At 37.1% G+C, this 19991-nt stretch overlaps 1 protein-coding gene across 6 annotated transcripts in view; it reads left to right on the top strand.

The window, feature by feature from the left end:
• The window catches only part of TJP2 (tight junction protein 2), a 64604-nt gene that overhangs the window by 21512 nt on the left and 23101 nt on the right, over positions 1 to 19991 (top strand). For all 6 annotated transcript variants that reach the window (XM_085313833.1, XM_085313853.1, XM_085313863.1 and 3 more), the window contains one exon: positions 19491 to 19544. In XM_085313833.1, coding sequence (XP_085169959.1) covers positions 19500 to 19544 — 45 coding nt within the window. In that variant the 5' untranslated portion in view covers positions 19491 to 19499. The remainder of the gene's footprint in view (positions 1 to 19490; positions 19545 to 19991) is intronic.

Raw genomic sequence — 19991 nt, 5'->3', positions numbered from 1 at the left:
GTGGAGAGTATGAAGGGGGTTGAGGTGCATGGGAGGGGGTCAGGGTTTGGGGGGAGTGTGAGGGCTGTGAAGAGGGTTGGGGTGTGTGAAGGGGGTCAGGGTGCATATAGGGGGATCAGGATGTGTGTGGAGGGAGTGAAGGGGGTCGGGGTGTGTGTGGAGGGTTTGAGGGGTTTGAAGAAAGTCGGAGTGTGTGGCGAGTGTGAAGGGAGTTGGGGTATGTGGTGGGTGTGGCAGTTGTCTTAGGAGTCAGGGTGTGTGGAGGGCTGTGGTGGGGTGCATAAAGTGGTTGTCGATGCATTTTCATGCTTGAAGTATGTGTGGAAAGGTGAGAAACATGCATATATATATTATGTATATATACACATGTACACATATATGTATTTTTGAGAATATACATACTATAGTATGTAAGAAGCTTGCATACGTATGTTATTTGTAGATATGAAAATGTTTATTTCAAAGCTATATTCAAACTCGTTGCAGTGTCTTTTCTGAAGTAAGTGTTGTCCTGACTGTGTTCCTGTGTCCCTGCTGGTGGTGATCCTTTCTCTGGGGTTTCTCCCGCTCATGCGGTAGCACATACATGGTCCTTGAGGCCACCTGCTTTTTAAGCAGAAAAGCTTTTAGTGTAAGGAGGAAGGCTTGATTTGTGGATAGTGTGGAGGTGAGGTTTATTTGGTTCACCCCCATGGACCTTGGACTGGCAATCAATGTTGCTGAAGTTAGAARATTAGGGAAGTCCTGGGCTTTTCAGTTAAATTAGAGCTGTGAGTTTTGGGCTTGTGTGCAAAAGCAAAGGAGTATTCAGTTTTCAGATGTGTTTGTGGTTTTGCTTGTGTGTAATCCTGGCTTCCTACTAACATTTGAAAAAATACCTGTGCAGTTTTAATGGCAAATTGTGTTTCCTATGCCCGTTGCTGGACTGGAGTGATTGATATAAGCATAAAGCATCTAAGCAATGCATTTGTAATACAGCAGAATTGCAAAACCTATGGGGTTTGCCTGCCTGTAAGAAGCAGGCTTTATTTGTAGTCTTCTTCCACATGTACGTGTGCACACACACACACACACATAAAAATACTCACCTGTATACACTCCCTCTCCTAAAACAGGAGTGGAAGTCATAGCAAGTAAAAGTAATTTATGCCATTCGTTTTGTGGATTGTGGGATAATTTGTATGGGGAGCATGCTTCTGATGTGCACAATTTGTGTGTGTTAGCTCTAATATATGTAATATGCGATATGCATACTTACCAGCCAAGAGTGTGCTACCAGTTGGTACTTTGTGTGGTTATTTCCAGAGTGTACTTAAAAAGATAATTGAAGAACCCAAAGAAACTGTGTGCAGTAACTATCCCACTGTCACTTCACCCTTCTAGTCCTTTGTTTTTCAGTTTCTACTGTGTTTGGCTGTTTCATCTCTTTCAAGTCAATTTTGTAAACTTCTTGAGACAAATTCTGTTCTATTTGATGTTTTTGTTGCTGCAATATAAGTAGTAGATGAAATCATTTGCTGAAACTTAAATATCCATAGCAATGGCTTGGTATCTTAACTTACGCAGGTCTTAGGCAGAAGAGGTTTAGATGTGTTGACCTGAGGTGAGTGGAAGGCCTGACCCGTGGACTGTTGCAGGGTCAGCTACAATAGTTACAGAGTTCATATCTACAGATTTACAGTTCATATCTACAGATTTACAGTTTGCATAGCTGTTGTTTAGACACTATTCAAACAAAGTCTTAGTGAATTTCTTCAAAACAAAAAATGAAATGATTTCTCAGTTAAGAAGTCTTGAAGTGTATTTGCACTGAATGGTGGATTGGGAGACCATGCTGTCACTCTCCTTACTGTTCCTCAAATGGCAACGTATTTTGGTCCTGTTTTCATCAGTGTAAGTGAAATTCTGGGCCTTTTTAAGTTAATAGCAAAACTTGTGTTGACTTAGCTTGATCCATGATTTTTCCATTTTATTATGCTTCCCTGTTTGTACCACAATCTCTCATATGGAGAAAAAGAATGTACAAAGCATGTTTTTAAAAAAGAAGTGTGTTTTCAGATCTCTGCTGAGGGTATGGGTCTTCTTAAAACTGTATTAGATTCTGCCTTTCATGTAAAGAGGTAGGAATTAAGTGGTCTGATGTATGCAGCTTCTTTACTACGTTGCACAACTGTGAGCCCATACAGTATGTAAGTAGGCTAGGAATCCAGTGTCAGTTTCAGTGTCAGTGAAAGGAAGCTTGAACTTTCCCCCAGCCTATTGAGTTTGAGTGTGAGAAAGCTTATGTTTTGGAGGCGTGTGCATACTTATGTAGGGAGAAACTGTCTGTGTGTCTCCTGCAGTGATTATATTCTATATATTATGGATATTAGAGGCCATAGTTTTGATTCTTTTGTTCACTGTTTTGTAGGAAAAGGTAGAAAAATGATCTGGAAAGATACTACTGCTATGATTTCCATTTTTTTGTTTGTTTGTTTTTCTTGATGAAACTATTCAAACAAGATAAAATTTATGGCTATAGTTCAAGGAAATCCATTTTTCATGGCTTGTGATTACTAGAAACATACACCAGATGAGGATCCAGCTGACCTGTGAAACATTTCTAGAATCCTATGTGTAGTAAAAAGTAGTAAGTTGTAGTATTTTCTTAGTTTAATGTCAGTGGTGCAACAGTACTCTTTTCAAATGATCTGAACTGACCTCCTTAGGAGAGTTACCAAGTAGATTAGTGGAATTCATGTTTTAAACTTTATTTGGAATTTATTTCTTACCATCAAAATGCAAAGCTCACTAAGAATTCATATGTGACCCGTGCGGGTAGGACAGACATGTTTTGCAAATAGCTGCCTTCAGGCAGAGTTTTGTTTCTGAGTATGTGTATTGTAGCTGGAGTAAGCAATGGAAGCTACTAAGTATATACCTACATATGATTACTTTTGCTGTTACAGAAGAGTAAAATGTCCTCTAAGCTACTAAATGACAAAAGAGTTGCCTTCATGAGCCCTCCAGGCATTTTTGTCCAGTAACTTAACAACACATAAAGATGAAAATGCTCCCTGGAGGCTTAGAGTACTAGCAGTTAACTAAGTAGGCAGATGATTGTCAGCAGCATTCCTCTGTGTGTGTGTGTGTGTGTGTGTGTGTGTGTGTGTTTGCATGCACCCATGTGTGCACAGCTTTTGTTGTGCCCTGTTAATAAATAAGAAAGCAACATGATTTCTACATGTTCTGAGTCTCTAGTTCTGAATATGGTATTTGTGATTTTGGATAAAGAAAAGTTGTTTTAAAACAACAGTATCAAAAAAARGGGGGTGGGGCTTGGAAAAACCCAACTGTGGTCCAACAGTTTCCTTATCTAACGACAAGAAATAATACACCTATCTATTATTTATTTATTGTTTAATAATGTATGCATTCAGCCTGCCATGTCTTTCCTTTGCACATCCCTATCTAGCTTGTGCTGAGAAAGCATTTCAGGAGCTCACTTCTTGTGATTCTTAGTATAGGCTTTTCTGACAGAAAGCAGGGTGTCCAGCTAGACTGTCATTTCAGGCTTTACAAATGGAGCTGTCAGAGGCAAACTGTTGGCCTTTGACTGAACTGTGGAGTTTGCCAGGGTCAGTGCTTGGCACTGACTGCACTTCTTTGATGTGTTCCAGTGCTGCAAAAATCTGCTGGATAGTGTGAGTTTCTTGTAGTGGCTAGGGCTGAAGATTTTGAAATTGTAGAATGTGATGAAAAACAAGTTATTTTACTGATTACTTTGTTTCCCTGAGTGTCTTTTTTCCCAGAAATGGAAACAATGGTCAATGGTTTCGTATTCTTCTGCTTGCGGAATTGTGCAAAAACATTTTAAAGCAACTGAATGACAGAGCTTAACTGATTGRTAATATGCGTATGTTTTTTAGATTATATCTTCAGAACTATTTCTGTGAGGAATTACACTTAATGTTTTGTCTGTGGTCTCACATGATGGTTGCAGTTAAAGTGCTTTGGCTTTAAATTCTTATTTTCCAGCCCTTAAGATTTCCCCCAAATTTTGCTGCTTAGMATCAAAATGGATATATTGTTCCTGTCTGAGTACCTTGTGTTCCAGAAAGTCCCCTTCAGTTGCTTGCTGAGTTAACAGGTATTTGTGTGTGCTTTACTTCAGGCTAACGTGTTACAGTACGTCATACTTTAAAAGGYTTGAGGTCAGATTTTTAAAAGACATTGTACTGATCACAGATGCATGCCTACTGGCATTTCCAAATACAGCTATACGCCCAGTTCCCCTTTGGCAAATCCGCCCCCCAGCTATTTATGTGCAGTGCCCAGTGCACTTAAAAAGGGTTTAAGGATTGGTGAGAAGGAGGAAGAAGTGTGGAGGAGGCCTTGTGTCACATGCCTCAGATGTACTTACCAAGCTATTGATCAGATGTGAAAAGCCCCACACAAAACTGTTGGCAATATGTGATCCAGTCCAACATGGGGATTCCTCAAAGATGTATTGTGTCATTTTCTGTGTGGCTTTTCTTTTGAGAGGTTGTTATGATGCCTTCCTAACTTTAATATCACTATGGTATTAAACTGTTGAATTTTGTCAGTTATCTTCATTGTCTATTTTAACAATTCAACATTGTTTTCCAAGCTTGCTTTCCTTGTTTTACCTTGTAGAAGCCAGTAGACATTGCTAATGTCTTCTACAGCAGTGAGAAAGGACTGAAACTCTTGGATAACAATGATTTGAAAATGGATTGCATTTTTCTTTTTCTCTCTCTCTCTCTTTTTTTTTTAAGGCTTGATTGTCTATATGCAGGTGTATAACTAGTTCTCTCTCAAAAGGAAAAGATAAACACTTCCTCATGGTTTGCTTCTCCTTTGTGTGTCACAAGGTCATGGAGTATTATTTATGTTCTTTATGTTGCTCAAACAGCTTTCCCTTCAGAACTTCAGATCAGAGTGAACTTTCAGTCAACACCTGAGTGGTAACTTAATGAACGAATTTCTAAGCCTTGAAGATTCTGAACCATATAACTCCCTGTCAGCTGCATATGCAGAAGGATTCTTTTGTTTTCCTTTCCAAGTTCTTTCAAAACCTCATGTGATTTTTGAAAGAGACTAATAGTCAGGAAAGGAGGAATAATATTTGTTCTGTCACTTGCTGATCCGGTTCTGGTCAGTTTATCATTTATGTGCTTCAGTTTACAGTTCAGTGGGAATAATCTTTTCCACTTCAGCGGAATGTGACAGTTCAGTTTCATTTAATATTTGAAGAGATGCCTAAAGTTCCTTACATTGAAATTATACGCACATGAAGTGTTGGCTTGGTAACAGATTGCATCAGGAGTTCTAATTTCAAATTATTCTGCTGACATCCTGTCAAGTAAAGCAAGAATGGTTGTAGATAAGCTTGAATTAGTTGTTTGGGAATGGATCAACCAAGTGAAAGTTACTATATTGATATATGGGGGAAAAAAAGATGGAGGGGTGGTTGATTTCTTTCCTTGTTTTGTTGATTGAGGGTTATYGATCAACTGCTGTCATTAATACTGTTGGTAGGAATAATTTCTACATAAGTTTGGGGGGGGGGGGTTGCTTGAAATGTTCTCTATCTCAACATGCTTGGATGTTTGCAAGGTCATCCGCTAGAACAAAATGCAGGGTGAACTTCAGCCTCACTTCCTCACTTGCCAGAAGACTGGGGAGAAGGAATGGAAAAAACTTGACTTTTTCCATTCTCTTTTGCCCTTCTTTTGCTTCCTTATCTCAAAGCATTTTTATCAGTATGATCAGATAAGTGGTGAATTCATGTAACACAAGATTATTTGATGATAGGTTGCTGCTGACGCTACCCCAGAAATATTTAGGGCTGAGATAAGCATTTACATGTAGCTTTGTTGCTTAAAGCAGCAGTTATACTTCTTTGGAAGCGAGGTAGAACCTCTACTGTGAGCCAGAGGATTCTGAATATGGTTTACTGAAGCAGGTGCTGCTGGCTTAATCCATTAGCTCACAGTAGCTGGTAAGTCAGGGAGGGGTAGGGATGAAACCAAGTGATTGTTTTGTTTGTTTGTGTGTTCCTGTCCCCCCCCCCAAATGTATGAGGAGAAGGGTCCATATGAAGCATACAGACCCAGTCCCTTCAAGTGCAATCCCAGGAGCAATTTTATGGATGGCAGAATAAATACTGAACTTGTGCAACAATTTGGCACTCATGTTAAGTATGTGAATGTTGTGTTGAAGTTTAGGGGTTATATTTAGCAATGTCATAGCAATTTAGTCATGAAAGAGTAAGCAATTGAGACATCTTCTGAGGGAAAGGTGGATTGCTTAAGACTCTGAGGGCAGAAGTAGCATAGCAAAAACAAAGGAAGAGAGATGTGACTGAAAACAGATTTCTAAAATTCCTTTGAAGACGGGATATCTGAAAAGTCAGAAGTAACTTTAAAGAAAAGACTGCAGAGCAATCAATAGCCTCACTGTGTGATGATTAATGAAACTGGTAACTCCGTAAGACTTTGCTAATAAATCAAACAAGATATATGAAGAAGATACTTGTTGTGACTGCTCACCCTTTTCATGTGTCTGAATGATGCTGAACAAATGACTTCAAGCTCAGAACTACTTAGCTCACTTTAATAAAACTAAGTAAAAGGTTTGATTGAGATTTTTAGAATCATCAATTTCTGACTTGCTTTTTTAACAGAAATCTGAATTAAGCTTTTAAAATTATAGATACTCAAATTAACTTTAAGCTTTTATTTATCTGCCTCATGTGACTATGACCTCCTCTGTGACACTTATGTTTTAGGAGGGTTGTGACATGGTATCAATAGTAATATGAAGTGTATTTTATTTTACGTGTATTTTAAGTGAACTTTATGGAGTTTCAATCTAAGTGCAGTTAAATATACCATCAGAACTACTGGACCATACAGAACCTTCTTCAGGTTTGCTTCCATCAATCAAGAAAAGAGAGTTAATGTGATACTATGTAATCTTATTGCACAGGAATGTTCAAGGAAAATAAAATGCTTGCAAGAATATGGTATTCTACTAACAGAACAAAGGGTACTAGAAATCTTAAGAGGGAAAGAAAAATCTAATTTGGTTTGTGACTAAGCTCAGAAACTAACAATCGTACCTTTGTTTGAATTGTCTTGCATTATGACCGGATGATTAAATATAAATGCTGACCTGATTGGATTGTATCCCAGCAATGAATTGGCCTTTTAAAAACAAGTTACTTGAAGCAGTAGGCAGATACCAGCTTGTCAAATTCAGGAGCTTTAGTTGTTGGATAACAAAGTTAATGTAATCACAGAATCTGCAGGAATCATGGAATAGCAGAAATGCAGTTTGTGTCTGGTAGTTGCTTGATGCTAGAGTTCGTCACTTCTTGTTCTTGATTTGCTATATGAACATGGGGGGAAGAAACCAAAGTATTTAGTAGCAGAAACAGTAGATATATCACTGTAGTTCAGTAAGAATTGTAATCAGTGCTCTGAATCATACAATAGCTGTGATGCTTTGGTTTGTTATTTTTCTTTTATATTTGTATTTTAAGATACAAGTGTAAAAGCCATGCTCTGACTGCCAAGAATAACTGATTCTGAAATGAGACACTTCAAGGATGGCAGCTGTATTTTTCATGTTTTTCCATAGTTAAACTAGTAAAAGACATCTAAGCCATCCTGTATAATGAAGTTGATTGATTAGGCACACCTAATGAGTTTTGTTTTCATCTCCATCAGTCCGCAGTTCTGCAAGTGTATCCCTGCAGACTTTTCATATGAGTGCCAAACAAAAAGTGGTCCTGTTGAACTTATGCACAAACTGCTTGTGTATTTGGACTCTCAATTGCATGGATATCTAAAGCAGTAGAAAACACAGAAGCAAGGCAAAGGGAAAGTAATGCTTCATGTTTACAGTTAAAGTGAATGTAGGAGTTTATCTTAGATGACTGTTCAAAATTTTTTTTTTTTGATTAGATAGACTAAAAGCTTAGTATCTCTTCAAACAAGTTACCTTCTTGTGGTATAAACAACAATTTTAGTATAGTACCCGAGTTCTGCAATGTAAGAAAGGATGAAAAGAAAGCAAAACCATTAGGAAAGAAAAACAGAAAATAAACTGTTTCCTCACTTCCTTGTGTATATGCACGTGCTGCATACACAACTAAAATTGATCGTTCAGCCCCTTTACCTGCATTAATTCTAATGTTCCTCTGAATGCTCCTCCTTCCTTTCTCTTTCCTGAAGGATTATTGTATTTTTAAAAAGTTAAAAAGTGGCTTTAAAAGGGGGAAAACCACATTATTAACTTTATTGCGAAAATAAGCATACACCAAGTCTAAGTGGTGGTGTTTATTCAGTTCTCTAGAACCCCTACAACACATGGGAGAATGAATTACCATTTTCAGGATTTCTCCATTGGAATGATGCTCTGCATCCCAGAACACTTAAGAAACCAGGTGTTCCTCTGTGAAACAACATTTGAAAGGGAAGAAAATTTTGATGCAAAAAATGTTAGTTCCCACAGGCTCATTCCTCAAGAGGCAGAAATTACTTTTTTTTATTATTTTCTAAATTATTTTAGAAAATAAAACATTTTACTCTTTTTTTGGGGGGAGGGGGGAGACAGGATATATTTTCTTCTCTGAAAAGGTAATTTCATATTACAATTGAAGCTGTTCCCTGTGCAAATTTTGAACAATTGGTTGTTTCCTGTTGAGGGAAGCACTGGAACAATTGCAGCATGATYTTGACAGGGTAATGACAGAGTTGTTCTTACAGCTTTGGGCAAAAGATAGTGGATGAAACTTGCTGCTGAAATACATTTAAGCAATATTTTTATGAATTTTATGATTATTGTAGGTATGACCTGTGGGTCTTGCAGCTGTGTTTTGGTTACAATTTCATTTTTTTTCATCTTGAATAGGCTTCTGTTTAGTTTGTAATGGGATATTGTCCTGGGTTTTGGTGATGCATATGTATGCATCTAAACTCAATATAATGCAGCTGTAGCATTACAGCAGCTCTTACTATCCCTTCTACCCCATCCCAGATAAGTTTGGAAGTTTGGGATGTATATTTTAATTTTTTTTTTGCTTGCCAAAGTTGTAAACTGTTGTGGAGTTTGTGTTCTGAGTAGCTTATTATGCTTTGGGGTGAATAAGTCTCTTTGCCCTTCTCATTGTGTTTTTCACAATAAGATGAATGAAGACTTGCTCCTGATCGCACACGATTGTGTTGTTTAGGTGTCTACTTTTATATTTACCATCTTCCAACAGTGGGAAGCAGGCATTTTTTAAAAGATAGTTATTCAATAAGCATTGCAGTCTTTTTTGAATTAAAGTGATTAACAATTGTTCTTACTGGCAGAGATTACAAGTACTATGGAATATAAGTGAATAAATTTTAGATAATTCCAGTGGGTATGTTTTTCCTGACTTTTCAAGTTTAATGAGAAACTATGCCTTCATGTCCATGGAATCAGTATCCTAAAAACCTCATTGTACTTTTGCAGGTGTAAGAGTATCAAACTTTCTATGTTCTGGTCAAAAGTAGCCTGAAACAAAAAGCTTTACTCTAAAATTTTAACTATAGTTCTTTTTAAATTTTATTATTAGTGCTGAAATGTATTATTTCTAACTTTAGGTGCAACTGTCCTTCAGTATTGGATCAAAATCTCATTTAGAATTTTTTCCTACCTTTTTCTGTGGGATTGTGGTGTGATTGATGGGGATCATGCRTGGTTTATCTGGTGTCTCTCTTTTCAGAATATAAAACTGCTCAGGGAAAATGTTTATTTCCCTTTGTTTAAATAGAACAATTRATCATTGAAATTGTTCTGGTAGAAAGGCATTTAATAAAGCCAGAATTTCCCAAAAAAATGCGTCTTTGACTGATGATAGGATATATGCTCCTAAACACTGAGATTAAAGAAACAAAACAAAACCGAACCACAAAACCTTCTGTTAAAATCTTATTTCCTGTCCTTTTTAGCATAGGAGAAACATACCCAAATAAATTTTGGCCAATGAAGACATCTTTCTACTTTCTTTTTCAATTTACTTTAACCTAAGCACTGCAAGTTTTCCACTGCTGTTTCTCTCTCGGTTTACTCATTTAAGCACAGAAATAAGGATAAATATTTTTAGCCCCATTACTCAGAATTTTCTAATTTATATGAATTTTTGAATATCACTCACATGTCAATCTATTCTGATTGAGAAATAAATAAATGAAGATATTTTATAACAAGGAGCCTGAGCTTTTCAGAACAATAATACTATACTGCATGCCAAAGCATTCATCTGAGGTTGTATTTCTTAGACAAAAAGAAATGCTTAATTCAACACCTATGTATGTGACAAGGAAACTGGACTTCTGTTGTAGCATCACTGCACCATCTAGTGGCTCTCCCATAAATTACTTAAGGGTTATACACTGAATCTGGGCTCTGTGGTATGCTAATTTGCATGAATTGTCCCCATGATGCAGAAATAACTTACCGATGGTGGGTTTTTTTCTGTAAGATGAGGTTTCCTGTCTGTTCTGCTCATCTCTCCTGCTGTGCAGATTCAGCTGGAGACAGAAATCCTCTGGGTATGCCATCTTAACATACAGCATGAAGGGGAAAGAAGCTGACCTTCCATCTACTCATCTACACTACGGGGGCATATCTATTTTGTCCCTTCAGAGTAATCCAGCATTACTGACCTGATGCATCTTTGAGTGAGGTTTCTTGTGATGAGTGATCTGATCTTAAGTGCATGTTGTTCTAGCATTTCTCCTGTTCTGTCCTTAGATTTCACTGGCCTCAGTGGGCTAGATCATTTCACAAAAATGCCAATAAAGTAACCCAGTGGGAAAAGCTGAATAGCTTGTTGACACTTTAGGGAGCTGCTTTAGCTTCTTACAGGAGTCAAACACTGAAATCCATGGAGCGAGTCAAAAAGGGGCATGTACTATGAGCGAGAGGAGGCTTGAAATAGTTTTTGTCCGAAGGAGGTTATTTTGTCCATATATTATGAAACCTCACCCAGAATACTGAGGTGGATGTGTGTATGACAGGAGAAACCTGGATTCCCAGAGATGAAAAGGAGTGTTGGTTGCCTCTGAACCTTCCAAAGATGTTTATTTCTAGAGGCAAGGCAACAAAAATGTTAATAAGCCTGAGTCAGAGAGAAGCATCTTAAGAAAACAAGTAAATAAACAGAAAAAGCTTTTTTTTGTTTTGCTTTGTTTTTGGGTTTTTTTTGTTTTGTTTTGTTTTGTTTATTAGATATTCCTAAGGTGAATTGTGACCTGAGATCAAAATGTTTTTGGAAAATCAGCCTCCTCTTCCCTTCCAAGTGCTTGACCTGCTTTCTAGAAGTCTTTGATCTAATTGGTAAATGTTAGGCTTTAAGCATTTGAGAAACAAAATTTCCCAAGACTGTGTTTTGCTAGCCTTCACAAGAAAAAAGTTCCATGGAAAAACAACTAATATTTTTCCTCAGATAGCCTAACAAATGCACTGTGCACTTATTTMTATGTTATAACCTCCTTAGTTTTATGAAGGAGGGTGTTTTAATAGACAGTYGATAAAATAATTCAGAGATTGTATGCTTTACTCAGTAATCCAGCAAAAAGGTGATACATGCCAAATTCTGTAGTGGCTTCTTTGTAGTGTCYGGGTTGTTTATTGTTCCTTTTGTTCTATGAAAGTACAGAATAAATATTTGCAAAAAAACAAATCTCAGGTCTCTATTTTGATTTTTTTTTCTGTGTCCAGGGAAACGCCTGCAAAAATTCTTTCACTGCAGACGCCATTTTAATTTCATCACTGCTATCCATTCTGGGAGTACTAGTGCAGGAATTGCTGTTAYAGGCAGATTGTATGATACCTCTCATTGTGTTTAAGCATCCTCTGTCATAGATGTGCTGTGAGCAGGATTAAGTGATACATTTTGAATTAGAAAGCATACAACTTGTCACAGCTCTGGATCAGTGGAAATCTTGTGTGCATGTGCAACTTTTTTCCATCTCCTTCAGCATATTTTTTTCAAAAAAATTCGTGGCCTGTGGTATCTGGGACATTTCCTGTGCATGTTAGCAACAGAGGTACAGTGCAAGTGGGACCTGCATGTGTTTGTCACCTAATCATTCTCAGTAGTCTGATGACAGTATTGTTTTCACTTAGCTCTTYACTTCTGTGGTAGGACTGCTTGATAATTGATAATTCTCCTTTAGAGGGAAGGGGAAGGAAGAACTGTCCACACTGCATCTTCCATATGAAAATTTTTTTCTCCTTCAAGATTGTCATTCCAGTGCTATGTTGTAGATATACTTACTTGTTCAGTAAGTGACCGGGCATATTAAAAAAAAAAAAAAAAAAAATCCCTCCTGGTGTATAACCATTCTGATGCTATTTTACTTTTAAATGGATGATCCTAAATATAGAATATTATTTAACATGGAGTTCATTATTTTTCTCCTTCATAAGACTGGGAGAAAAAGGAGAGAGATCTGCCTTGCTGAAGAACAATTGCATATTATTCCTGATGAGGTGAATTCTAAATGGATATCTTTTGCACACGGCTTTTTATCTTTTTTTTTTTCAAGTCATCTGAGCCATTCACTGTTCTGGGATCCCACTTCTTAATGACCACTTGTTGCTCTACAGGGCAGAGGTTCCCTTAGTTCGTATAGAAAGTAGGAAATATTCCTCTGAAGCAGAACATTTATTGGTAGAAAATCAGATGCCTCATTTTTTGTGAGATGTTGGTTTTATTGTAAAGTGGAAAGATAGAGGTTTCTTTACCCTCCTAGGTTCTAATGGAGGATCTGCTTTACATATGCAAATATTTGATGAAAACACTTGAATTGGAGCCTTCTAGTTCAGAGTTTTTTGAGCATCCTTTGCTATTACAGAAGAGAGGCCTACTGAAGGTGCCATTCCTCTTCAGCTGTTTTTCACTGTCTTTTCAAAAAGTGCATTAGGATGCAACAACTTTAGAGTATTGCTGATGTTTYTTGATGAAGCTCTGGATTCTCTTCCCTGGCTGTTTATCTCAGTGACCAGGATAGCCTCTGTMCCCATCCTTTACAGGTGGATGACTTTCAGGTAAAGCTGTTGATGATCTTCAGTATAGAAGTCTGTTTTTAGGAAAAACCTAGACTCTACAGGTTTTTAAGCCTCAGTCCATGGTACCAGATAAATAGTAATAATAAAAAAGGCCTTCTCTTTGTGTCACTTCCATAATAGATCCAACATGATCATCTTGTATTTTCTTCTGGCTTATTTATGTGGTCTTGTCCAGATCTGAGGAAACRGATCCTTTTACTTCTTTGTCTGGACAGGAAAAGGTCAAAGCAGACAGTTCTAGGAGTAAGACTTGTAACTAGTTTTACTTTTAGGGAGACCCTGCTGTGATAAGGAAGCTCTTGCACCTGGGTCGATAGAAGGATGTGGTGTCCTGTTGTAAGGCTTTATTGTGACATTCTGAGGTTGCTTCTTGGGGTTTCAGGAAGCTCTGCTGTTCTTCTCTCAGTCCCAGGTTCAGGGACACATCATCATGACTAGTTCTTAATTTGTTTTTCTGCACATGATTCACAAATATTTTACTGTCTGGCAAGGCTTCTACAAAGAACCAAGGTGTGTTTCTCTTTTTTCAGAGTTTAGCCTTTTTTTTCAAAAAGAGGTTCAGACTAAAATATCTGTGGATAATAGATATCAAATTACATCTCAAATACCAAAGTAATTGCATCTATAATCTTAGGCTAGGGAGGGAGTTAGTTTTTAGCGTTTAGTCAGTCTCCTTTAGCCTTTGCAGAGAGGCAAGGGGAAGGGTCAAAAGGCAGTGTTGAAAGTAGGTATCATGCACAATCAAAAAAAAAAGTTTGCTTTCAATCTGACTTTTAAAATTTGTTAGAGGAGTTCTGATTTTGGAGAAGTTGTTTTTTTTCCAGAGTAAAAAGTGCAAATCCAAGAGCCTGCACCTTCCTGTTAACTTACCAGTCTCTTAGAAGCTCCCTTCCTGACTGCACAAGAAAACTCCCCAGAATTGCAGTAACGTTTCTAGACTTTCTGATTTTTTTTCCTGAATGCTTTTAAGTTTTGTTTAGGTCAGCTGAGTTTTTATTTACAAACATTGATGAAAGCTCTAAACTATTTTGACCAAGCTCTAATGCTRATCTTTTCAACTGCTTCCTTTAGTACATAAACTCTTGGAGTGGAAAACACCAATCACAGGCAGAGCCTGTGCACTTCTTCACTCCCCGCTGTATGTTTGCACTGAATGATGTTCGTCCTTGGCAGCTGAGCTCTTGTGGCTCAAACCTGTTTTTTTTTCCTAGTTCTTCTGGCTAATGCAGAAAAATATGAGAGGCCAATGTTCACAGTTAAAGCACAAAACCTTGTACTCAATCTGTTTATAAAAAACAAAAAACCCAAAAAACTCCATGTTATCTACTGTTACCTGAATTCATAAACTTCAGCAGTTAAAATTGCTACAATAAATTTGAAAAAAAMTGAAAAATGCAATCTACGGATGGCCTTCTGCTTAACATTGTGTGCTGAACCTGGCATGTGTTCATACCTATCTGACATTTTAAACTGTTGGTGAAGCTTACTTACGTAAAGTCTAGGGGGAAGTTTTGGTTAGATCTTAAAGTTTGCACCATTTATGGTGCATAGATGGAAATAATAGCTTGACACATTTTCCTATATAGTCAGCTATTTGGCTATGTGATTAGCCTATCATTCTTAAGAATATTTAATATTTAWATTTAATATTTAAATATTTGAGGGCATAGAGAGTACTGTTCTTTGCAGCTGTTATAATGTTTCTCATTCCTTTTTTGCTTGCTGGAACCAAGGCCCAGTTTTGCAAGCATTTATGTATAATTTTACACACGCAGTTAAGGGTATTACTCATGYGTACAGTCATTTCTGCATAAAGATTTCCTGGATTCAGCAGTTGAATTGTTAAAATTTGATAGAAGTTGTTAAACCATAGTTTAAAACACTCACAATAATGGAGTAATTTTTACTGTCAAATGTTATCATCAAAACAAGAGTTTTCAAATAATTTCCAGTTTGCATCTTAACCCTTTTATTTTTTGGAGTGTCAGATAGATTCCTAGTGGTGGAGGAACCAATATGTGCTTGGAATAAGAATAACTTGCTGTATACTAGTCTGTTTCCAACACTTTTTGTTTTTTTTTTTTTTTTATTTAAGGTTACTCTGTTGGGTTTTTTCCTGGGGTATCTTAAAGTGAGAGTTAGTTTAACTATTAAGAAATTTCTTCACTCTGTTTCTGATGTGTTCCTGTGTGAAACTGACGGCAGGATTTGAGTATGTAGGCCACTATTGTATTAGAATTACATAACCATGTTGAGTGGTAGAAACAGATGAAAAGACTGGGATGTACGGCATCCCCTAACAGATTATATCCGGCAACAATGAAGACAGCTCAAGCTCTACAGAGAATGTGGTCACATGCAGTAAAAATGTTAAGGATTTTAAAAGGACACGTGAGTTGCTTTTTGTTGCCTCTTGCTCCAAGTCATGTCATTCCCCCCACCCACCTTCCACTGTATCCTTCCCCTCTCCAGCTCACTTTTGTAGCCAGACAGTGTTGTGCCAGGTTGTCTGTTTTCTCTTTTTTTTATTTTAATGTGAATGAACTTGTATATGGTGATCTCTCAGTAGCAAGTAATTGCATAAATTTCTTGATGACTGTCAGTGAGAGTTGCAGCAGCTGCCTGTTCATAACACGGAAATGACTGTAGGACTCTGACTAGTTTTCTGCCAAAGATCCTATTAAAAGTCTATTTGGGGTACACAGAAAGCACCTATCATTTCAGTATATGAGCATTAGGCAGATTTGAGAAAGTCCTGACTACGCTGTTTAATTAGAGAAGGACTGACTTTGGTTAATAATGAATTTAGACTAACTAATTACAGTAATTTGCATTTACTGCAGCTAACCYGCTATCTGTATAAAACGTAAGTAGATATACAAAACAGTTACTTCTAGTATCTGGTTATGGTATTCTTGCCATGTTGCCTGCCTTTCTCTCTCTCCAGTGTTTTTGCATGCGCTACTTCATTAACTGTTGTGGTCCTGCAAGGGATATACAAAATGCTCAGGATCCTTCTGTGTTCCCCTATAGATGAAGTAAGAAGTAATAGGCAGGGGTAAGGGAGGCTTTYTGTAACCCGTCACTTGMTGCATATGGAGCAGAGTTGTATATCTTAGCCCTGGAATACTGTTATAGCAGGAATTATTTTTACTATYGTAGAGACTTTAATTTTGGTTTTGATCAAGTCCTCTGATGGTGTTATAACATTTGTAGTTTCTCCCTCCCCCTCAATCTTATCTTCTCCATTAATCTGCCAGTATGGGTTAGTATCTCAGCAGTGGCAAGCAGCAGTGCATTTTATAATGTTAAAGAGATTATTGCTTAGAGATTTAAGGGAGTACAGATGTATTTTGTGCCTTATGGGCTACCAAGGTGACCATTTAGCTCTCTGAACTGTGTTACATAGCCTGCGTAATTTTATCAGTATGGCAGGAAATAGTCCTTTTTGTCCTGGTAATTATTAGAAAATCAGCTTTGCAAGTACATAGAGTACTTTCATTTGCTAATATTTGCTCACTGTGTGCAATAGCATACAGTAACTGGGAGACACTTTCTCCCAAAACAGTTTCTAAAAATGTATTACTTTAACAAATATTTGTGAGCTTAAAATGGAATTACTTAATTAGCTTTTATTGAATGTTCATTAAGGATTTCAAGCTAAAATAACCCCCCAACATGTACACAGGAGGTACCTGAGACAGTTGCTGGTGCTATGAGGACCTCTTCCTGGACAAAGCTGAGATAGTACTGTAGGTTCAACATCTTCCATGACCCAGTTACAGTATCTTTAGGCAGCAGTTTCTTTTTACCTCTAATTTTTGTTACCTGATTGTATACAACTTGTTCCTCATAGCAAAATAAACTTAACTGTGTTAGTTTAAAATGCTTTGCTTTACTACATGAAGTGTCTGTCTGTTGTGTGCAAGGTTTCATTTGCCACTACCCATGGGAGGCATAAGTTTCTGGAAGGAAATTCCTGTTAGCATAGTAGTTTTGTGTCATAAATCCACACCCAGTATCTTTACTGTGCATTCTTTAGTCTCTTTTCTGTGGTGTCGTACTGAACGYAGTCACTTCTCAGGCCTTCTTTGACTAAATGGCATATTGAAGGAAGTGGTGTTACAGTTTCTGGAAGAGCAAGGTAACTGCTGCCCTCTGTCCTCTGGGATAACAGGCTCTTGTCTATTGCATCTTCCCTGCCTTGCTGCTCTGCCTGCACAGGCCTGGACTCACTATTCTGGGTTAGTAGGTAGTGTTGAAAAGAACTGCAAAATATCACAGACTGAATTTAGGTGATGCTTTATGTTATAAATGTAAGTTGTTCAGGCTTATGTATGGTGAGAAGAATGGAAAAGATTTTCTATCTTCCCTGTTTCTGCAAAATTTGAAACCAGATGCTTGTCCTTTACATCTACCCATCATTTGGTACTGTCTTTCTTTTCTAAAACTCTCTTCAGTGAAGTGAGCTGGAATCTAAATGACACTGAAGCTCCTCTCTAGCATAGACTGGCTTTCTACAGAGCTTAAAAATATCATAAAGAAAAGTAGGACAGTCAGGGTATAGCCAAAGGTCGGTAGCAGGTAAACTATTTACCCATTTTCATACATGTCAGACAAGCAAGCTTAGTCACTTTCATTTACTAGTGCACCACTGCAGCTGTGAAAAAGTACTTGGTCAGGGAGAAAGTTTTTTACTTATGCAAGGTTCTCTGTGTGGTAGAACAAGCATAGCAAGACAGTTCACTGTCAGCTCAAGGGTTATACATCTCGCTGGTAACATAGGAATAGTAGGGAAAATTATTTGATTGATTTGATTGTGCTTCAGCAAATAGATTAATTCACTGACTTAAGACATGTCTGTTTTAATAATAGCAATTATAAATGGCATTCATTCTCATCTAAAATGTAAGACATTTAAAATACTTGTATTAATTTTAATACAGGTCATCCTCTCCTCAGCCATGTTAAAACACATTTTTTAACTAGACCCTAAAGGGTCAGGCAAACTTCTGCATTGGCAAGCATTGTCTATTCTCTGTGAGAATGATACCAATTCATTAATATGTTTCTATGTTACAAACTTCCTGGTCTGTATTGAATACTTTGGGTATTCATTTAGGAATTCAAAGCAGAATTTACACTTTTATTTTTGTTTTGTTTTTTTTTTAATATGGTGACTCTGCAGTGGAAAATGTAAAGGTATTTGGGATGCTCAGACTCCACTGGGGGAATACATGGTGGGGTACTTTGCATTCAAGAAATAGCAACAACAGTTTGCTAAGTGGAGTGATCAAAGCCAGAGAACACTTGCTTTGGAAATACAGGGATGCTTCGAAATACAAGTACACCCTCCTGTGTGTCACTTTTGTATCTGTTGTTTCTGAGTTCTGTTGCTRGTCACCACTTTAAAGCCTTTAAAAAACCTGTCTGAAGTTTTGGGTTTTTCTTGTRTAAACCCTTAGCTTTCCAGAAAGAAACATGTTTCTAACAGTTAAAACAAATAAACCCATGGCTTGAATGTGTGCATGTATGTACCCACACAGTACCCGTTTTTTCCTTCTGTAAATGGCTGCTTTCCATTTTGAAATATTTGTGCAGTATCTGATATCACAGTTCATATTTCTCCCCTTTTTGCAGGCCAGGCCCTCAAAGGGGTGGCAACATACTATATGATGGATCACAGCGGGATGATTATTGTGTATTATATTTTAAGCTGTAAGATTGGAAAGATTTCAGGATATATTAAGAAAGATAAACTGGTCAGTTCAGGATCAGTTTTTAACTGGAAATGTGAACCCCTTTATGTAAATTAAAGGAAGTGGTTTCTAAGAAACAGAAAGGGATATATCTGTGTTATATACGCTGTGGTTTTCTGTAAATTTTTTTTTTTCAGAGGAATCTAAATATTCAGTTATGTTGTCTACAGTGGATACAAGATTTTGCTTAATCCACATGAACAATAAGGAAAAGATATGAGAGCTCTTTGGTTTTGAAGACCTCACGTTCAACTACTGAACTTACTGTATTTATTGGAATAGGGAGGTCTTCATTAAGTACTTTGTGTTACTTGAATCAGGACTATATAATGCTAATGCAGTCTCAATGGAATGCTTTTGCTGAATGAGCCGTTTCCTGAAAATGGCACTGAGCTGCTAATTAGTGAAATTCCAAGGGGTACTACCACCGCAGGACTGATCAATATTTTTCTTTTTTTAAAAAACAKTGTTAACTGAAGTATACACATTTTATTCTAATTTTACCAAATGTTAGGATATGTGTATTTTTTTTATGTCTGTTTTGTTGGAGTATTTTATTTTAGTTTAGATAGCTGTATGCTTTCTGTATTGCTAATTGGCTTTTGTGTGTTACAGGCCCCAGGCATGGAAGAGCTGATATGGGAACAGTACACTGTGACCTTACAAAAGGTGAGTGCGTGTTATATTTTTAGTTTTCAAATATTCAAGCACTGTTTTATTTTAAGTATGTTTTGCAATAGATGTTTTTAGCAACTTCGAGTCTAAAATATGATTAGTACACTGTCCAAAACAGATATGCGTTTCATTTTAAAGCTTAACTGCTAGGTACTCATACAATTGTGTGACTCTTCAATGTTAGAGTAAATTAAATTAACCATTTAAATGCTATATTTGCTACTGTTTGATCTTTGTAATGACAGTCTAATACAGTACGTGCTAGCTGCACAACCGAACTCAACATTGAATAACATTAATGACAAAGCAGATGGCTATGTCAAGAGGTTTGGTTAATATCAGAACTTTATAATCATCACTGAACACGTTTCCACTTTTTTTCTCCATGTGTACTTTCTCATTGGCCAGTGTTAAATCTAGTGGAAAATTATAGTCATCATG

This window comes from Rhea americana, unplaced genomic scaffold (genome assembly GCF_003343005.1).
Source record: "Rhea americana isolate MKP2758 unplaced genomic scaffold, rheAme1 scaffold_11, whole genome shotgun sequence".
NCBI lineage: Eukaryota > Metazoa > Chordata > Aves > Rheiformes > Rheidae > Rhea > Rhea americana.
This window is presented reverse-complemented; position numbering and strand designations above follow the sequence as displayed.